The sequence below is a fragment of the Podarcis gaigeae genome (genome assembly GCF_964106915.1).
Source record: "Podarcis gaigeae genome assembly, chromosome: 1".
In the NCBI taxonomy this organism is placed as follows: domain Eukaryota; kingdom Metazoa; phylum Chordata; class Lepidosauria; order Squamata; family Lacertidae; genus Podarcis; species Podarcis gaigeae.
The window spans coordinates 3,615,131-3,634,140 of record NC_139678.1 but is presented as its reverse complement, the minus strand read 5'-3'; the positions used below and the strand labels follow the sequence as shown (position 1 = coordinate 3,634,140).

The 19,010-nt window shown below is 47.8% G+C and overlaps 1 protein-coding gene across 3 annotated transcripts in view; it reads left to right on the top strand.

The window, feature by feature from the left end:
• MAP4K5 (mitogen-activated protein kinase kinase kinase kinase 5) overlaps positions 1 to 19,010 on the top strand; it is an 88,002-nt gene that overhangs the window by 14,396 nt on the left and 54,596 nt on the right. For all 3 annotated transcript variants that reach the window (XR_014562550.1, XM_083732782.1, XM_083732783.1), the window contains exon 3: positions 18,661 to 18,718. Coding sequence is in view for 2 of the 3 variants with exons in the window: in XM_083732782.1 (XP_083588908.1) it covers positions 18,661 to 18,718 (58 nt within the window). In the remaining variant the exon portion in view is untranslated. The remainder of the gene's footprint in view (positions 1 to 18,660; positions 18,719 to 19,010) is intronic.

Sequence of the window (19,010 nt, the reverse complement as noted above, 5' to 3'; positions counted from 1 at the left end):
TGCTCAACAACTCTGCCTCCCTAAAAAAGCTCAGCAACTCTGGTCAATACAATGGGGTCTCTCGGAAGTTGGACATCCCTGTTCTACAGCATCGGCTGCCACACCTGCAGATGTAAAGGAGAAATAGGACTGCATATCATCAGCCTATAGGAACACTGGAAGCTGTCTTCTACTGAGTCAGACCATTCTCCAAATAGTCAGTGGCAGTGGTTCTCTGAGGTTTCAGACTCAGGGACATCCCCAGCCCTACACTGGGCTAGGAGCTAGAGCCTTTGCCCTGACAATGCACGCCATTGAACAGCACGAGGGATAAGATCGAATTCTGCAGCACCCAACACCGAAAGCTCAATGGTCCTGAACACCCTCCCTCTGCACTACCCTTTGGAGACAGCCATGCAAGCAGGACTGAAACCACCACAAAGCAACGCTGCCCACCCCTAATTTGAACTGTCACTCGGGGAGAATGCTGTGGCTGATGGTATCAAAAGCTGCAGAGAGATCAAGGAGAATTAACAGGGACACTCTCCCCCTGATTTTCTCCTGACAAAGGTTATCAAGCAGGATGACTAAGTCAGCTTCCATGCCAAGACGGGGCCTGAACCCTGATCGAAATAGTTATAGAAAATCAGTTGGGGAAAGAGGTAGGGCAACGGATAGTCTGGGGGGGGGGAGGAATGGGATTGGCGAGCAAAATAAAGGATGGGAAGCTGCGATTTATAGATCCAACTTGGTTCCTACATAGCTTGTTTCTCGGTGCATTTTTACTACAAAAGGCAGGTGGGATTCTTACTAGGAAGAAGAGTTTGGATTTGATATCCCGCTTTACCTAAAGAGTCTCAAAGCGGCTAACAATCTCCTTTCCCTTCCTTCCCCACAACAAACACTCTGTGAGGTGAGTGAGGCTGAGAGACTTCAGAGAAATGTGACTGGCCCAAGGTCACCCAGCAGCTGCAGGTGGAGGAGCGGGGAAGCGAACCCGGTTCACCAGATTACAAGTCCACTGCTCTTAACCACTACACCACACTGGCCTGTGAGAAGCAGGGAAACAGTCCAGATTTGCTGGCCCTGAAAGTAAAACCATTCCCCCACCCCCCAAGAAGATCATAGCTGTTCAGAGACGGGAGAAGCACTTCCCACCAAACATCTAACATGACGGGAGCTGTCTTAGCTGCTTAGTCTCCCCCCCCGGCTGCACAGCCAACCTGTCGACTGTGATTAGAGACTTTACTCTGGAAAACTATGTCACACGCTCATCTTAATGCCTTTCTTTTATCATTGTACTAGCTCTCAGTTGGGTTACTGGGTAGAGTTTAGGTAAGGGGTATCAGGCTTGAGCTTGTCCACACAGCTGAGAGTCAGGAGGTTGTTGTTTGAACTCAGGAGCAAGGAAATGCATGCTTTTGGGGGCATGGCCTTCTTGCCAGTCGCTTTCAGTACTGGGCTGTGCACAGCTGAGCACATAAGAAGAATCCTGCAGCTGCATCAGACCAGTTGGCCATTTAGTCCAGCATCCTGTTTGCATGGTAGCCAACCAGATTCCTTGTGGGAAGAGTGCAAGCAGGACCTGAGCACAACAGGACCCTCCCCTGTGGATTGCAGCAACTAGTATCCAGTTTGTGTTCGCTTGTGTTCCCCAGTAACTGGTATCCAGAGGCTGTGTATCATAATGGAGGTAGCCAGTGGGCTTATATAGTATCTGTTGAGTAACTCAGCATTGGGCCAAGAGACCTCTGGTTTGAGTTCAGGCTAATTTTGATGACCACTCTGAGCCCTAAATACCTGTTGCTTTTGACCAGAGAGCCCGACAAGCGCCTTTTCTGGGGTGCTGCTTGCCATCACAGTCCTCTGAATCTGGTACTGAGCACAGAAGTCTACTTCCTAAGGAATTCAGTTGATGGTTTGGTGTTGGGTTGGATTAGGTTGGATTAGTTTTTTAATCAGGTTTTTAGCCCTTCTTGGTGCAGAGATAGCACATGCTATCAGCCACTGCTGGTCGAGGAAATTCATATATATATATATATATATATATATATATATATATATTATACATACTTTGCAGGTTTTGGTGTCCTCGGGTGTCTTCCCGTGTAAAAGTTGGGGTGTCTAGGCGACGTTTCGACGAGGTCTCACTCGTCATCTTCAGGCTGGTGCTTTCGGCTTCTTGTTACTGGAACAGAGCGGGATCTCAATGTTTGAGTTCCTATAAATACTGTAGAGGGGGTGTGGTGTCTAGCCTCCAATGTTCTGGGCAGAGAGGAAGTTCCCAGGCTAGTGTGCCTTTTCTTCTTTTGTTCCTTAATTACTTGAGAGATACCTTGAGTGATTTCTTGAGTGATATCCTGAGTACCACTTAGGTGGGTCATTAGGTGTGGATTAGTTGCTAAAGTCTTTGTGTCTTGACCTCTTGAACTTTGTGAAGAGTTTTCCTGAGAAGATGGCTGTATTGCACTTAGTTGTGCTTTGGCTTGGCTTCGTGTATAGGGGCGAGCTGTGGTTTTGTGGCTTGTGTCAGCCAGATCTGTGTAGGGATTGCAGGGGGGTGCAGCATCCGGAGGTGCCACCATGGATTGGCTACTGGATGGTGTCAGTAATTCATCTGTGGAGAGGGTCTGGGTTTGGGTCTGGTGTGGTTGATTGGTGTTGGCGTTCTGTGTGCCTCTGGATCTGGTGTCAGTTTTTGTGGGGAGGGCTAATTTCCAGATGTCTGGCAAGCGGGATGTGTCGTCACGCTTGTTCATGTTGTGAGGGTGTTTCTCTATCTCGATGGCTTCCATGATTATTCTCTTGTGGTGATGTTCCGTGTTAAAGAGCAATTTGGAATCTGCAAAATTAATTTCGTGTCCTGTTTCTTTCATGTGTTGGAAAAGAGAGGAAGTTTTTTCTTCTTTTTTGACGGCATTCTTGTGTTCTGCGATACGTGCATTTATTCGTCTGTTTGTTTGTCCAATGTACGTGGCTGGGCAGACTTTGCAGGGTATTTCATAGATCCCTTGGTTTTCCCACTGGATTTTATCCTTGGGGTTTCTGAGGATATTGGCTATTTTTTGGTTGGTGCAAAAGGCTGTTTTGATATTGTGTTTATGGAGGATTTTGCTAATTTTATCTGTAGTGCCCTTGATATAAGGAAGGAGGGCCATGCCATTGTTTTCTTCTGTGTCTTGGTTTTTGGGGGGTGTTTCCTTTTGGATTAGCTTCGTAATCCTGTTTTGCTGGTATCCATTGGCAATTAACACATTTGAGAGATTCTGTAACTCAGTTGTCAAGTGGTCTTTGTCAGCCAGGCGTTTGGTTCTGGAGATGAGAGTCTTGGCTACGGAGTTTATTTGTGCAGGGTGGTGGTGTGATTGTGCATGTAAGTAGCGGTTGGTGTGTGTTTTTTTCTGGTAGATAGTGTGTCCTAGGGAGCCATCAGGTTTTTTGTAGATTAGGACGTCAAGGAAGGGAAGTTGGTTGTTGGCTTCTATTTCCATAGTGAATTGTATTTTGGGGTGTAAGTTGTTGAGATGTGTGAGGAAGCTATCCAGTTTTTCCTTCCCGTGTGGCCAAATTACAAAGGTGTCGTCAACATATCTGAGCCAAAGTTTGGGTTTGTGTTCTGACTTGTCTAAAGCATTGGTTTCAAAGTGTTCCATGTACAGGTTTGCGATGACCGGTGAGAGGGGTGATCCCATAGGTGCTCCTTCTATCTGTTTGTATCTTATACATACTTTTACAATACATTCCAATAAATCACTTAAATACTTTTAGCTCTGCCGAGCTTGCAACTTCCCTCCATCACTTCAGCGAGTATCCCTTATTTTCTTAAATCGCGTATTCTATTTTTTTTTTAAAACCCCTATATCTGTCGTACTTTGTAAGAGCTGTTTCAGTCCTGCCAGTGTTCTTAAATTTTTACAAGTATCCTTTATATACACCATAAATTTGCTCCAACTTTCTTTAAACCTCTGATTTTCCTGATCCAGAATTCTTCCCATCAGTTTGGCTACCTTTGCGTAGCTCATAATTTTCGTCTGCCACTCCGCAATAGTAGGAATTTCTTGCAGTTTCCAATTTTGGGCAAGCATATTTCTTGCCACTTCTGTGGCGTACAAAAAAGTCTTTGGTTCACTATCTTAATTTCCTTCCCCATCAAACCCAGAAAGAAGGCTTCTGTTTTTTTGGGAAAGGTGTATTTAAATATTTTCTTAAGTTCATTATAAATTAGTTCCCAAAAGTTCTTAACTTTGCCACAAGTTCATCATATGTGATAAAAGTCACCGTCGGCCTCTTTGCATTTCCAACATTTTTTGTCCTTTAGCTGGATGAGGAAATTCATGTCTACTGTGGAGTTCAGTCCCACACTGGCTATCTGCGTAGTCTTCCCTGGAGCAAAGCCAGGGGGCTGAGAGCTTGGTGTGACTCTGGGTTGCCATCCCAGTTCAGGCAGAGGCCTCGCCAGGTGTCTGCAGACTTCTCCAAGCCTCAGTTGCTCAACTGTGTAATAATCAAATGCCGAGAGTGGGTGTGAATATGTGATGCATTGCACAACCCTTTTTGCTGGTGCATAAGTGCAGCTAAGAATGATCAGGTTGCCTCCCCCCCCCCCCATCTGCCAGCATGTAGTATTTTGTGGACTGGCGGATATTTCTGACTTAGTCTTTTGATCTCAGAACTGGCTAGCAAGCACTGTCTGTGCTGTCTGCTCCAGGTGATATTCCCATGGCAGCATTGCTAGAGGAAGTTGCTCCTGAGGTTGCTCTAGACTTTGTGTAGGACGTAAGTTTCTATCCCTCGCGGCTGCAGAGTTAAACCAGAAAGTGAGCCCTGCAAAATGACTTGTGCAGCAGGGTGTTGGTGGGGTTGAGCAGGAGATTCGCCACCCAAGTGCGGCCAGACCGGAATGCTTTGCAGTTCACGGGCCCCTGCCTGTACGTATCAAGCAGAGGCAGAATGAATTTTGTGCAGAAGCAGATAGAAGGCTGGTATACAGTATTGGTTGGGAGGCTGAGCTAGGAAGCAAGAAGCCCATTCTTCAAATCCCCACTCTAGCAAGAACTCATGTGTCACTTTAACCAAGGTTAGGGCTAACCAGGGTAAGATGCTTGTTAACAACCCTGGTGAAGGGGGGAACCTAGTTAGCCTTATGTGCAATTAACAGTGCAATGCTCACCATGGCGAAGACCAAGGAGGTGAATTTGTGCTCCAAAGCGGGAAAGGCTAGGAGAAGAAGTGTGCTGCTTAACGATGGATTGGCAGGCGTACTAGGTGTCTGTCTTGGATGCTTTAGTTGATATTCCTGCACTGTAGGGGGTTGGACTAGATGACCCTCAGGGTCCCTTCCAACTCTACAATTTTATGATTCTGTGTGTCTGCCACTCCTGAAATGTCTTAATGGCTGCTACTTAGACAGTTCAAGAGTCAAATCCTGCTTGCTTGCTTGCTGGATCTGGAGGGCTGCTAGTTGTTAGTGTTAAATCAGAAGATACCGTATTTTTCGCCCTTTAGGACGCACTTTTCCCCCTCCAAAAATGAAGGGGAAATGTGTGTGCATCCTATGGGGCGAATGCAGGCTTTTGCTGAAGCCTGGAGAGCGAGAGGCGTCGGTGCGCACCGACACCTCTCGCTCTCCAGGCTCCAGGAAGCTATCCGCAAGCCTTGCACGCCCGGGGGGAGTTCCCCCGGGCGCGCAAGGCTTGCGGGCGGCAGCACGGAGCACGGGGCGCCCTTCAGAAGACGCCCCGTGCTTCGTGCTGGTGTCGGCAAGCCTTGCACACCCGGGGGATCTCCCCCCGGGCACGCATTGCTTGCGGGCGGCAGCCAGGAGCATGGGGCGCCCTCTGGAGGACGCCCCGTGCTTTGCGCTGGTGTCGGCAAGCCTTCCGCACCCGGGGGATCTCCCCCCGGGAGCGCAAGGCTTGCGGGCGGCAGCCAGCAGCACGGAGCACGGGGCGCCCTTCGGAGGATGCCCCGTGCTTTGCGCTGGTGTCGGCAAGCCTTGCGCAGCACCGCCATCCCACTGTTCCCCGACCTGGTTTGGGGGGGGGGGGGAATAAAGGAAAAAATGGGACAGAGCCTCCTATGGGACGAAAAATACGGTACCTTCTTTTTCATGTTACATTTTGGCTAAGCTGCTAGGATTTTTCAATTCATTTCTGGATGGCTAGGCCAGAGACCTAGATTTGCTTTTGTTGCCTCTGGCTGTCAGAGCCAGGAGTTTGCCTGCATTTAAGATACTTAACAGAAAGCCCCGGTCAGGCTCAATATGGAAAAGTTAGAAGAAAGATTCTTCTCCGTTGGGCTCTTTTTTTTAAAGCTACATATGCAATTTATATTTTGGGTTGAGAATGGCATAGTATGCAGTATTTGTATCTGTTCCGCTTGTGCAACAGAACCTACACTCCTACGCTTTGTGCGCCCCCTAAATCTGTTCTAGGGGTTCCCCAACTCTCCGGAGCAGATTGGGGGAGGGCAGGGGGGGAGAGGGGAGAAATTCCCCTTGCACTAGTGGTAATCCTTGCACTGACAGAACAATTTAGTAGAATACCACCCTTTATTATTATTATTATTATTATTATTATTATTATTATTCATTAAATTTCTATCCCACCCTTCATCCAAGGATTACAGGGCAGTTTACAGTATAAAAACATAAAAATATATAACATAATAACAAACAAAAACAATATGCCCCCACAACTTAAAAAGGCCATAGATTGTTTAATTAGCCAAATAAATCTTGATTCCCACCCACTCTCTTTTAGGACTCAAACAATTAAATACTTGTGCAGGGCGGGCAGGGGGCAGGAAGACAGAAGCCCCCTTGTGGGCTAGTATCACTTGTAGACTTATTTGCAAGGCCAACTTGAAGATAGGTGGTTGTTGTTTTAATTCGTTTATTTAGCTAATTGAACCTGAAATCTAGGTGTTTCACGCTGGGTATTAGTTGCCCTGCTGTAGTGTACAACAGTGTTTGTGCAATCATATTGGTGAAAAGCTATACAAAGGGGCTACTGCTGGGTGGAGCTGAGGCAGCAGTCGGGTACAATTCTCTGGCGTTTGACTAAGCATCTGTTGCATAATGGCTTTGGGTTCGCTCCAAGCATTTCAGTGCTGTATGCACATGGCAGTGGCATGATTTGTGCAAAGTTTGCAACTCTGCAGCTTATATGTCCTCTTGAAAGATTTTTGTGTGCCACAATGCAACTATAATCCCTCTCAGGGTGGGAAGTCACCTCTCCCTGCCCCACATTGGGGTCTTTCCATGACCCCAGCTCACCCAATGAAAGCAAATGTGCCCAGGAAGGAAAGGAAAAGAGCAGCCATTGGAAGACAGTAAGAACGAGAAAGATGGAAGCTTAGATGAGAGAAGTGAGCATAGGGAACATTTCTGCTTGGGAATAATCTTGCCTTTTGTATCAGATTGTAGTAGAAATTTATACTTGTCCACTTATCTTCCTGGCAAAATGTGCAATCTTGCAGGCATAAAACAAATAAGTTTTAGCTCACAAAAAAGGACTAACCCACCACGTGTACCTGTGTCAGTCGTGTGTGTGAAGCCTTTAAAAGTTTCTTCAGAGGCAACCAGCTTATTAAAGCCCTGCAACACAGCTACAGCCGAGGGCAGCCTTCCCCAACCAAATGCCCTCCAGTTGTTTTGGAGCACAACTCCCATCGGCCAACTCTCCTCAGCCCCGGGCTGATGGAAGTTGCAGCCCAACACATCTGGAAAGCTTGGGTGGGAGAGCTCAGTTCTGTTAATCATCTAATGCTCATTCGCCACTGGGCTTTGCTGCCAAACGTGTTCCTCTTGCACCAGCCATGCCCAGCAGGCAGTTATGTAAGGGACCTGAATTCAGATTGCTGGATTTGGGCATTGGCCCCTGCAGGTCTCAGAAAGATAAAGCCTTTCTCTACTCTGCGCAGCTCTTGACGTCAACAAACTACCTGTTGAGGCCTGCAGCTTGCTAGGTGGCAACTAGGTCAGGAGCTACCTGATTATTTTGCCGGAGGGCAAAGTAAGACTCCCGTCAAGGGCTTCTGCACAAAGACAGGCATGACTTTTGAAAAATTGCAATGCCATAAAAGAGACGGTGTGGGCTTGGATGTGGCAAAGTGGGGCCAGCGGAGGCCAAGGTGGGACCCTCTCTCACTAGGTAGCACACCTGCTTTGTAAATGGGTGTGGATGTCCTAGGCTTAGTTTCTCGCATCTCTGCTGGTGGGGCTGGGAAACATTTCAGCCAGATCCCTCCTAGAGCTGTTGTTGGACAAAGTAAGTTGTGCCGAACTGTTCTGATTCAGCTTCATGCGGTCAGGTCACCGACTCTCCTTGAGCTTCTCAGGGAAAAGGTTCAGCTTCAACCCATACACTTCTCAATGTGGGGCTTAAAGGCTGTTGCTTTGTCACGCTGGAAGTGTAGAATCCCCACTAATCCCACACCTGACACACTTAAGTGGCTCAGTGCCTTACATTGGCTGTCTCCATCCTTGCAACAGCCTTGCATGCTACGTCTCCATCGCTCCTGTTCTGTAAGCAGGGGGCTGCAGGGGTTGGGGGAGAGGGAGATAGAGGCTTTGCTCAAGGCTGCAGAATTAGGTCTTGCTAAAGAAAAAAGGAAATCCCAGGACCGGTCAACGCATTTTGGTGTGCTCCCCACCCCCGCCAGTTAATTTGTATGAGGTACAATTAGAGATGGAGAAGACTGTCAGTTTCAGTTTCTCAGTTTTCTTTTCTTTGATTCAGTTCTCCACATTGCTGCATTAGTTTGCTATATTTTTAATGAGAATTTCTTAGCATTTTAGTGCTCATGTCTCCTAATACACACATTTTTAGATATAGTCTTGCTTTAATATATGGAATTTTGCAAGCAGTTTCTCCAGCACATTTCTGTGTGTTGTTTCCTGCAATAAATATATTTTCTACATACTTCCTCCTAATGGACACATTTCTGTATAGGCTTTTCACTTCAAGAATGGCATCACTGAATTTGGGGAAGTGCAAATTTCAAAAGAGAGCCACATTTCTGTTTGCTTTACTGTTTTGGGAAATGCAGATTAGATAGGCTCACATTACACTGCAGACCAGATGGCGTTCCGCCCCTACTTTCCCTATTCCTAGGTGAGATCCCCTGGGAAGTTCCCCTCTCCTCTTTCAACCAGCTCCCATTGATTTCAGCATGAGATTCTGCTGAAGATCTGTTCTGTCCAGAAAGCCGGCTAGTAAGTATTTTTATTGGGTCCATGGCTCAGAGGAACTCGGGAAGCTGCTTTCTTCTGAGTCAGACCATTTGGTCCATTTAGCTCAGTCTTGTCTGCATGCTCTCCAGAGTTTCCAGATGGTGGATATTACCAGCCTCTCTGGATTGAACCTTGGACCTTCTGTATTCTAAGCGGATGGGCTACCACTGAGCTATGACGCTTCTCCTGTGGCTCAGATCTATCTGCCCTCCACTCCAGAGTCCTTAAGCAATTCTACAGGGATCAACTGGTGTGTTATTCTCCCTTCCCATCCCAACAGTTTTTTCCTGGGCTGGATGGGAGACGGATGGTCTGCGGTTGGGGAAGACTGGTGTGGAGGGTGAAAAACATTCCATGTGTGTCAGCCCATAGTCTTTGGTAGCTTAGCAGGCTTTGTTGTCCAGGCCTCCAATTTTGAGGTACTCAGGGCTCGGTCCCGCAACTCGATCTCGACCCAAGGCAGGAGCTGGATGTCTTCCTTTCCAAACATGGCTGGTCTCTGTAAACTGAATGTCACCTGAGAAGGGTTGTGCTGCCTTGAGCCAGTTGATATTCATGCAACTTTTCTCTCTCTCTCCTACTCCTTTGATTTTCTAACCATATTCCTAGTTCAGTCTAGGAGATGCTTGTGCTCTCTCTCTCTCTCCCCTGCTCTGCCTTCCTCTCCTTCCTGGCCTGGTGTGTTGTGCTGTTTTCAGCTGGCCTTGTAAGTACTGGAATTGTACGTTAGAAAAAGGCAGTCTGCAATCTGGTGGAGCACCTTTGTGCACTGTGTTGGGTGCTTTGCATGTGGAAGGTTTGATACATGGTACCTTCCAGTTAAAAGGGCCAGGTTGCAGGTGATGAAGACCCTGGAGAGCTGCTGGCAGCCAGAAGGGGCTGTGCTGGGTTAGGGGGTTTGATGTGGTGTGAAGGCAGCTTCTTATCTCATAGATTGTGCTAGACTAGTGCAACAAGCAATGGGCCAGAAGACAGCGTTTGGGAAGAAATGCAGGAAATAGCACTGTGTAGGATAGGAATGGTTCGGAGGAGAAAAATCTGCCTTGTCTAGACATGCCCAGCCATCTGGCTGTATCTGCTGGAGATCTGAACTTTTGGAACTGCTAGATGAATTGTTGATGGTCCCCCAAAGCAGAGCCTGTTCTGTTCCTCACCCTCTTCCCACATGGCTGGCTGCGTTCTTCTTTGCCAAGTTGAACTAGCTGTGTTCTAGGATTTTGTACTTCCGCTTGGTATCATTTTCCCTTTTTTTTTAGTTTTGTCTTTTGTTATTGATTCGTATTTCATGTCATTTTAGCAGTTATTCTGAGTCACCTGGGGAGCTCCTGCTTGGGCTGAAAGGCAGGACGGAAGTGTTTCTTTCTCCTCCTCTCGTTAACCTTCAGTTGGAATTTGCACCACCCTGAAAGTCTCTTATGGTTTAGGTGGGTTTTTTTGTTTGCTGTCATTAACTCAAGAAGACAAACCTGTTTGGGTAGTGTGCAAATCTTGCAGAAGGTCAAGAATTTGGTTCCTGTTCTTCTGTGCCTTCTTAAATAAAATTCTGAACTGCAGTTCCAGAGCAGAGGTGGGGAGAAGTTGGATCTGAATCTGCTGGTAGATCTTGGGGTGGTTTGCAGTAGATCACGAATAATTTCTACACATTTTTCATAGGTTTTCCCATGTTTCGGGTCCACGCTGGTGGCGGCGCTTGCAAGAATGTTCCTGTGCAGTGTTCTCTGCCACCTCCCTTCACTCACTGTCTTCCACTACCATTTTCCACTCTGGGAATTTCTGTACCTGAGGGTGTGAACATTAAAATAAATCATTATTATTATTTTAGTGCAAAAGATCAGAGGTTACCAGGCTTTATTTATCAAGCTCTCCAACATGCAGTGTAGAGACTTATCCCTTTTGGGCGGTGCCGGAGGTGGGGACAGCATGCATTTCTGTTTGGTGAGGGTTTTTGTTTTGTTTTAACGCCTGTGGATACCAGTTCCTGGGGAGCACAAATGAGGAGAGGGGCTGTTGTTGTGCCTTGGTCATGCTTGTGGGTTTGCCCTCTATGGGAAGCAGGTCCTGACAGGAAGGGGCGAGCGAAGGCTAACCGACACCTGGGGCGGAGCAAACCGTCGGCTGCGCATGCATGACACCGATATGTACGACGCATGTGCCATATGTAGCGATGCCGCACATGCAGCGTATATAGTGGTTTGACACTGGCACCGCTGACAGTGGCAGGATCCTCTGCTTGCAGCTGCAGCCGCAAATGGCTGTGGCAGTGCGATGGCTGCTTGTGCCGCCCCACCCGGGGGCGGTGGGGTGAGTACCCCGTGGGGTGCCTTTTTGTCACCCCCCCAAACATGGCACCCAGGGCGCACCGCCCCCCCCCCCTTGTGATGCCAATGCTGACAGGATTATGCCCTTGGACTATTCCATCAGGGCTCTCCTTAAGGTCCTAATTGAATTGCATTTGCCCTTTTCTATTTGAATGATTCCTACAGATACCTTACTATATTTTTATGGCTGCCATTTTAAAATTGTTACTTGCTAGATATGCTATTTTGGTTTTTTGGTTTTTTAAAAATGCTTTTTCGCTTCTTCTGTAAATTAATTTGGTCTGTGACAGGAAAAACCTATATAAGTATTTCCAATAAATACATAAATAAATGGGACCTGGGACCACCTGCGTGGTCCTCCTAGGGCATTGTGCCTAGTAATCATTAGGAGCCTAAACCTCCATGAATCTGCCTAAATCCTCTTTTGAAGCCCTCCTTGCCGGAGTGAATTCCATAGCCATAGATGATGAGGATGATTTTATTATTTGAATCCCCGCCCATCTGACTGTCTCAGCCACTTGGGTACTTTCAGGTGTCTTCTAAAAGTTGTACAGTTATTTATCTCCTTGACATCTGTTGGGAAGGGGGGGTGTGACTACCAAGATGACCCTCTGCCTGGTTCCCTATAACCTCGCTTCTTGCAGAGAGGGAACCGCCAGAAGGCCCTTGGAGCTGGACCACAGTGTCTGGGCTGGATGATGGGGCTGGAGATGCTCCTTCAGGTATACTGGGCCGATGCCATTTCAGGACTATGCTCTGCCTTCACATTTGAAGGCAGCAATCCTTCTGAATCCCAGTTGCTGGAGACCACAGGAGGGGAGAAAGTTCTCTTGTTCTCAGATCCTGCTTGCTGGTTTCCCATTGAGGCATCTGGTCAGCCACTGTGAGAACAGGATGCTGGACTAGATGGGCCATTGGCCTGATCCAGCAGTCTTTTCTTATGTTCTTACATTTAACTATAGTCATACCTCGGGTTACAGACGCTTGGGTTGCGCGATTTTGGGTTGCGCACTCCTCCGAACCCGGAAGTACCGGAACGGGTTACTTCCTGGTTTCGGTGCTTTGCACATGCACAGAGGCACTAAGTTGCGCTTTGCGCATGCGCAGAAGTGCCAAATCTCAACCCATGCATGCGCAGACGCGGTGCTGCGGGTTGCGGACGCCGCGGATTGCAAACATGCTTTCCGCACAGATCACGTTCGCAACCCAAGGATCCACTGTAGTTTAACCCTGTATGAAACCCACAAGCAGAACCTGAGTGCGCATCAGTCCCCACCGTAATCTTCAAATATACATTTGCGGTTTGGGGGAGGGGAAGCAAAATAATTGTCTTTTTCCCCCTTTTTTCCTTCCCTTCCCACGTGTGTGTGTGTGTGTGTGTGTGTGTGTGTGTGTGTGTGTTGTTGCTGTTCCTGCTGCTGCTGTTGTTGTTCCTTTCCTTGAAAAGGAGCAGGGGTGCCAGTTCCAAGAGACAGATCCCTTTAACGGTTGCGAGTCTGTAAAGTCTCTGTTTCGGCTGTGTTTTCTGAAAAGCCCAAACGCCCTCCACGGCGATAATAATGGAGCCTGTCACGGCTCTGTCTCTCCGAGCTCCAGCTGGGGTGGTTAGGGCACAGAATCCACAATGGCCTCTGGCAGAGCTTTAAAAATGAAAATAACTACAGCTACAAAGGCCGCCGGGGCTCCCTTTTTCCCCCTGGCAGCCGGCGCTGGCTTCATATTTGCTTAACTTGTGGGCACCAAACGCCCAGATGAGTAAGGGAATACCAGTGGGTGGTGAATGACTGCATCTTGGAAATAGTTCCAGGGGTGGCCAGCACCAAGCTGTTTGCTCTGCGCCTTCGCACTGGGCCTTTTCGCTCGGTGGCCGTGCAGGGCAGGGGAAGGGATCGGAAGGCGCCACAGGCCAGATTTTGGCCAGGGCTGGGAGTGGGTACTAATCTGGAGGGGGGGGTGCCAGCAGTGGGGAGCCTCCAGCCTGCCAAACTGTTCTAGGCAAGCCTTGGGAGATCCTCGTTGATGTGTTTAAACACAGGAGGGTCTGTGCAGAGCTAGAGCCAGTGTTAGAAACTAGCTAGGTGCCAGGCATGTTTTGCAAGTTGGCACAGGTCCTGTTGTGACCACGTGGAGATCTCTGGAAGCCAGGTTGGCGCCTAGGGAAAGCAAAATTTCACTTAGAGAAGGATCTGAAATATTTCCTTTGAAGCTTGAATTTGTCTTATTCTGGAGTGTTTTATTTGTTGTTTTAATGTGTTGCTTTGAGATTTGTTCTTTAGAATATAAAGCGTTATAGAAATGAAATGAAAAACAACAACAGCAAATCCCTAGGTTTAAGGTGCCGTTTGGTAATTAGATTGTATATTTGAGCTTCTAACACTGGTTAGAGCAGGTTTCCTTTTTTAAGCATGCATTTTATTGATTCTCAGTGTACAGGAAAGAAAAAATAAACAGTACAAAACACGGAGTGCAGATTATCTTTCACCAAACGAAGTTACAGTGCCACACAGAGTTACATCTTATCCAGGAATCAGATCTCTCCATAATGGTACATGTGTCACAGGCAGTTCCGTTAAGGTGGCAAACTTATTAACATAAGCGAGAAACATAAACCAAGTAAACTTGCCTTCTTAACCTGACCTCTGACTACCCTGCTATGCTGAGCTAACCTCTCCAGTAACGCCATTTCCCAGACTCTGGCAAAACGGTTTTGTATCGTAAGCCCTAATTGAGCTGCAAATTCCACCCTAGCAGCCACCAATAAAAACGTTGTCAAATCCTTAAAATAACCTCCAGATTGATTTCATTTCCTAATGCGAGGAGAGCCAGTAAGTCCCGAGCTGGTTTCTGGGGACTTAAGGAATGTAGAAAGGGAGGTTATATTGAGTCAGGTCATGTGGCCCATCTAACTTAGTACTGCCCACACTGACTGGCAGTGGCTGTCTACGTTTTCAAACAGGGACCTCTCCCAGCCTTACCTGCAGATGCTGGGAATGGAAGCTGGCACCTTCTGGCCACAAAAACAGGTGCTCCACCGGGGGCGGGGGGGAGTAAATGAGGATGTAGGACAGGCACAGGGAATCTGTGGCCCTCCAGCGCCCCCTTCTCCCTTGGTTGTGTGTTGTTGACCCAAGCGCTCCTTGGTAGCTGGAGGCCACGAGGCTTCTGCTCACCGCCCAGCTGACTTGATGCTTGCTTGGAGTCTGCGTTCCGAAAGCAGCCTTGCTTCTCAATCTTTAGGCGAAGGTGGGGCGAAAGAGAGGCAAGTTCGTAGCCCTTGTGGTTTTGTGAAGATGTGTGAGCTACAGAGAAGACAAGGCCATCCATAACTTTGCTTCTCCTCTAAGGAAAAAGCAAATTCTGAACACAGAATTGGTATCTACAGCCACAGCAGGCGCTGTAACTCTCCAGCCCCCCAAAGGCACGCTCTTCCATATTGTCTCCCGAGACAGAGAAGTGGCAACCATCAGAAAAAATGCAAACCAATTTATTATGTATTCTATCCTGAAAATGGAGAGCACAGAAACAGAAGAAGAGGAGGAGTTTGGATTTGATATCCTGCCTTTCACTCCCCTTCAGGAGTCTCAAAGCGGCTAACATTCTCCTTTCCCTTCCTCCCCCACAACAAACACTCTGTGGGGTGAGTGGGGCTGAGAGACTTCAGAGAAGTGTGACTGGCCCAAGGTCACCCAGCAGCTGCAGGTGGAGGAGCGGAGACGCGAACCCGGTTACCCAGATTACGAGTCTGCCGCTCTTAACCACTACACCACACTGGGGCAGGGAGCGGCGGCAGAGGGTCTCTAGAAGCAGAGAATCGTAGTCATAGGGGGCTGAAGGAAGGTGATGGGAGGAGGGGTGAAGAGGGGTGCAAGCCAACAGAAGAATTAAGCAAAATGGGAAGCTGTGTAAATGTGCCTCATTTATTCAGGAGACTGAAGCTGGGTTTGCATCTACAGTCGTACCTTGGTTCTCAAATGCCTTGGTACTTGAACATTTTGGCTTCCGAATGCCGAAAACCCAGAAGTGCCATATTTTTCCGTGTATAAGACGCCCCCATGTATAAGATGGCCCCTATTTTTTGAGTCCCAAATTAAGAAATAAATGAATGCAACATTCCGTGTATCAGACGACCCCCAATTTCAAACTTAAAAATTTGGGGGAATATATGGTCTTATACATGGAAAAATACAGCAAGTGTTCTGGTTTTCGAATGTTCTGTGGAACCCGAACGTCCAATGCGACTTCTGTGGCTTCCGCTGCTTTCAGTTGAGTGCAGGAAGCTCCTGCAGCCAATCAGAAGCTGCGCCTTGGTTTTCGAACATTTTCGGAAGTCAAACAGACTTCCAGAATGGATTACGTTCCAGAACCAAGGTATGACTGTATATAAATTAAATCAGAAGGGAGGAAATGGAATTTAGCTGCAAGCTAAGCTGGAGATGCTTCAGTGCTCCTGGGGAGGCCTGCACAACTTCTGATTGGCCAGGACCAGCAGACATGCACTATGGTCTAGCAGGGGCTCCCCAAACTATTTGGGCTGGTGGATTCAGGTTGTATAGGCCTGGCAATGGGGTGTCTTGTGCTGATAGCCAGCGTGGTATAGTGTCAGGCTAGGACTTGGGAGACCAGGGTTCAAATCCCCACTCAACCAGGAAGCTCACTGGGTGACCTTGGACCAGTCGCTGCCCCTCGGCCTAACCTCCTTCGCAGGATTGTTTGGGGGGATTCAATGAGGAGGGGGAGAACCATGTATGCCACTCCGAGCTCTTGGGAGAAAAAGGAGGGATATAGATGCAAATAATAGTAGGAGGAATAATAATAATAATAATAATAATAATAATAATAATAATAAACACACACACACGTGTGTGTGTGTGTGTGTGTGTGTGTGTGTGTCACGTGCACTGTCTTCCTAATGCTTGAAAGGACCGGCTCCATCTACCCCGGACCCACTACAGTATATTATGCAAACAGTAATGGACACTAAAGGTAGGCAAGTCAGTGGGGAAATTGAGGGAGAATGTTTTGAGTATCGGTGGTGAGCTGAGCAATCCCCAAAAGTGGCAGGTAGAGAGCTCACACCTGGAGGACAGAATATACGGCTGGAGGGGGAGGCTGTTGATCCTCACCATCTGATTTCAGTTTTCCCCTATGGGGGGGGGGGTGTCTGCTCTGTTTTATGGACCCTGGGATCCCAGGATTATGCCCTAAATCTGCCAGCCCAAGCTTGTAGCTTTGCTGTTATCTGTAGCTGTAGAGCAGGCTCCTTGCAATCTCTTTATTTAATTTTATTCTTCCTCTTTTTGGGGGGGTAATGTTTTATGTGTGTTTTTTTCACTCTTTTATCACTTGCAAAGGACTGAATGTACCCGGGTTTGGCACAGATATCATGCGCTTCCTGCAGGCAAGGAAGGAAGCAGCTGTCTTCCTGGATTTAGGGTCATCCTTATCGTCCTTTCACCCTGTTGAGCAGTCAGGGAGGCAGTGGGGGATGCAGAAGGGGTGGGTGGGGGGTGTGACCCAGAAGGCCAGGCTGGGATGTGGAGAGGGGCAGAAGGAAGACAAGAGCAGGAAGGTGCAAGCAGCAGGGGGAGTAGGGAAATAAGACTCTTCTGCATCATTTTTCAACTGAGAGGACATTTGCAAAGCTAAGCAGAGTCCGGTGTGGTTTCATATTGGATGGGGGACCACATGTTGAGATTCCTGCATTGCAAGGGCTTGGACTAGATGACGCTCTGGATCCCTTCCAACTCTACAATTCTGAGATTCTATGAAAATCTCAGCAAACTTATTACAAACAGAAAAAACAGAGCAGCAGATTAAAAAATGCATACCAACAAGCTAATAAGCCAGCAGAGAGCTATAAGGTAAAGGAACCCCTGACCATTAGGTTAAGTCGTGACCGACTGGGGTTGCGGTGCTCATCTCGCTTTATTGACCGAGGAAGCCAGCATACAGCTTCCAGGTCGTGTGGCCAGCAGGACTAAGCCGCTTCTGGCGAACCAGAGCAGCGCACGGAAACGCCGTTTACCTTCCTGCTGGAGCGGTACCTATTTATCTACTTGCACTTTGATGTGCTTTCGAACTGCTAGGTTAGCAGGAGCTGGGATAGAGCAACGGGAGCTTAACCCGTCACGGGGATTCGAACCGCCGACCTTCTGATCAGCAAGCCCTAGGCTCTGTGGTTTAACCCACAGTGCCATCCACGTCCCTAGCAGAGAGCTAGATTGGCTCTAAAGACCATCCAAGATAAATGAGCAGCAGGAAGGTCAAAAGTCAGAATCTTGCTGGAAGGGAAAAGTTTTCTAAGTGATGGTGCAAGACCCATAAATAAAGAGATGTTGCAACCTCATGGGGCAGTGAGTTCCATAGGCTGGATGTCACTACGAATCACTGCTTCACTTGCTTTTTCTATAGTGGCCTTGCTTTTTATATGGGTAGCCCCATTTCTGTATGGTATGGACTGGACATCTGCCAGGGCGGTCTATAACAGTGAGAGCGTAATGTGGTTGTGCATGTGTAGCCACTGTTCTGAGTACAGTACAGCCACATCTTATGCACGGATTTGGTTCCAAAGGCTCCACACTTAAATGAAAATGCGTACTCTAACCACCTCCATGCGAGCATCCCAGGCACTGGCTCTGGAAGATTAGGGATGTTCATGCAAGATTTCACGGGAACTTGGACAGCTCCATGAGATCTCACAAGAGCATCCCAGGACCAGTGTGCCGACAGTGCCTTGCCCCCACAAGCAAAGAGAGCTTAAAAGCTCTTTCTGTGCCAGGAAAACCCAGAGCAAAAAGAGCTTTTAAGCTCTCTGCCTTGCTTGCATTTAACTTGTGAAATTTTAACCAGCCGGCCTTTAACTACATATGGTTGAGATCACACAAGTTAACTGCCCCTAAGATGCACTTGTACTATAGTTGTGGCTTGACTGCCAAAGATTTAAGTGATGAGGGGCCTGTGCGTGTCATTTTCCTGCTACCTGGCCGCTCTTCCCTGCCCGCTTCATCTTTCTAGGTAGCAATTTCCCCAAATGATGCACATCCTGACACACAAGCCTCTTGGTTTAACACACTGATGTACATTCCTTTGCACTCTGCTTAAATCTGCTGTCATTCTGTTTTTTCCTAGGCCAGAAATGTGCACAGCGGAGAGTTGGCTGCAGTAAAAATTATCAAGTTAGAACCAGGTGAGCTCTTCTTTTCTTTTCTCTTCTTTTTTTATTATTAAAAAATACTCATTTGTGATGGATTTGTTTCCCTGACAGGCTGCCTATCACACTCTTAGTCCACAGTGCTCTGGGTAGCTTTCCCTTTAAAGGTAAAGGTAAACGGACCCCTGACCATTAGGTCCAGTCATGGCCGACTCTGGGGTTGCGGCACTCATCTCGCTTTATTGGCCGAGGTAGCCAGCATGACTAAGCCGCTTCTGGCGAACCAGAGCAGCACATGGAAACACCGTTTACCTTCCTGACGGAGCGG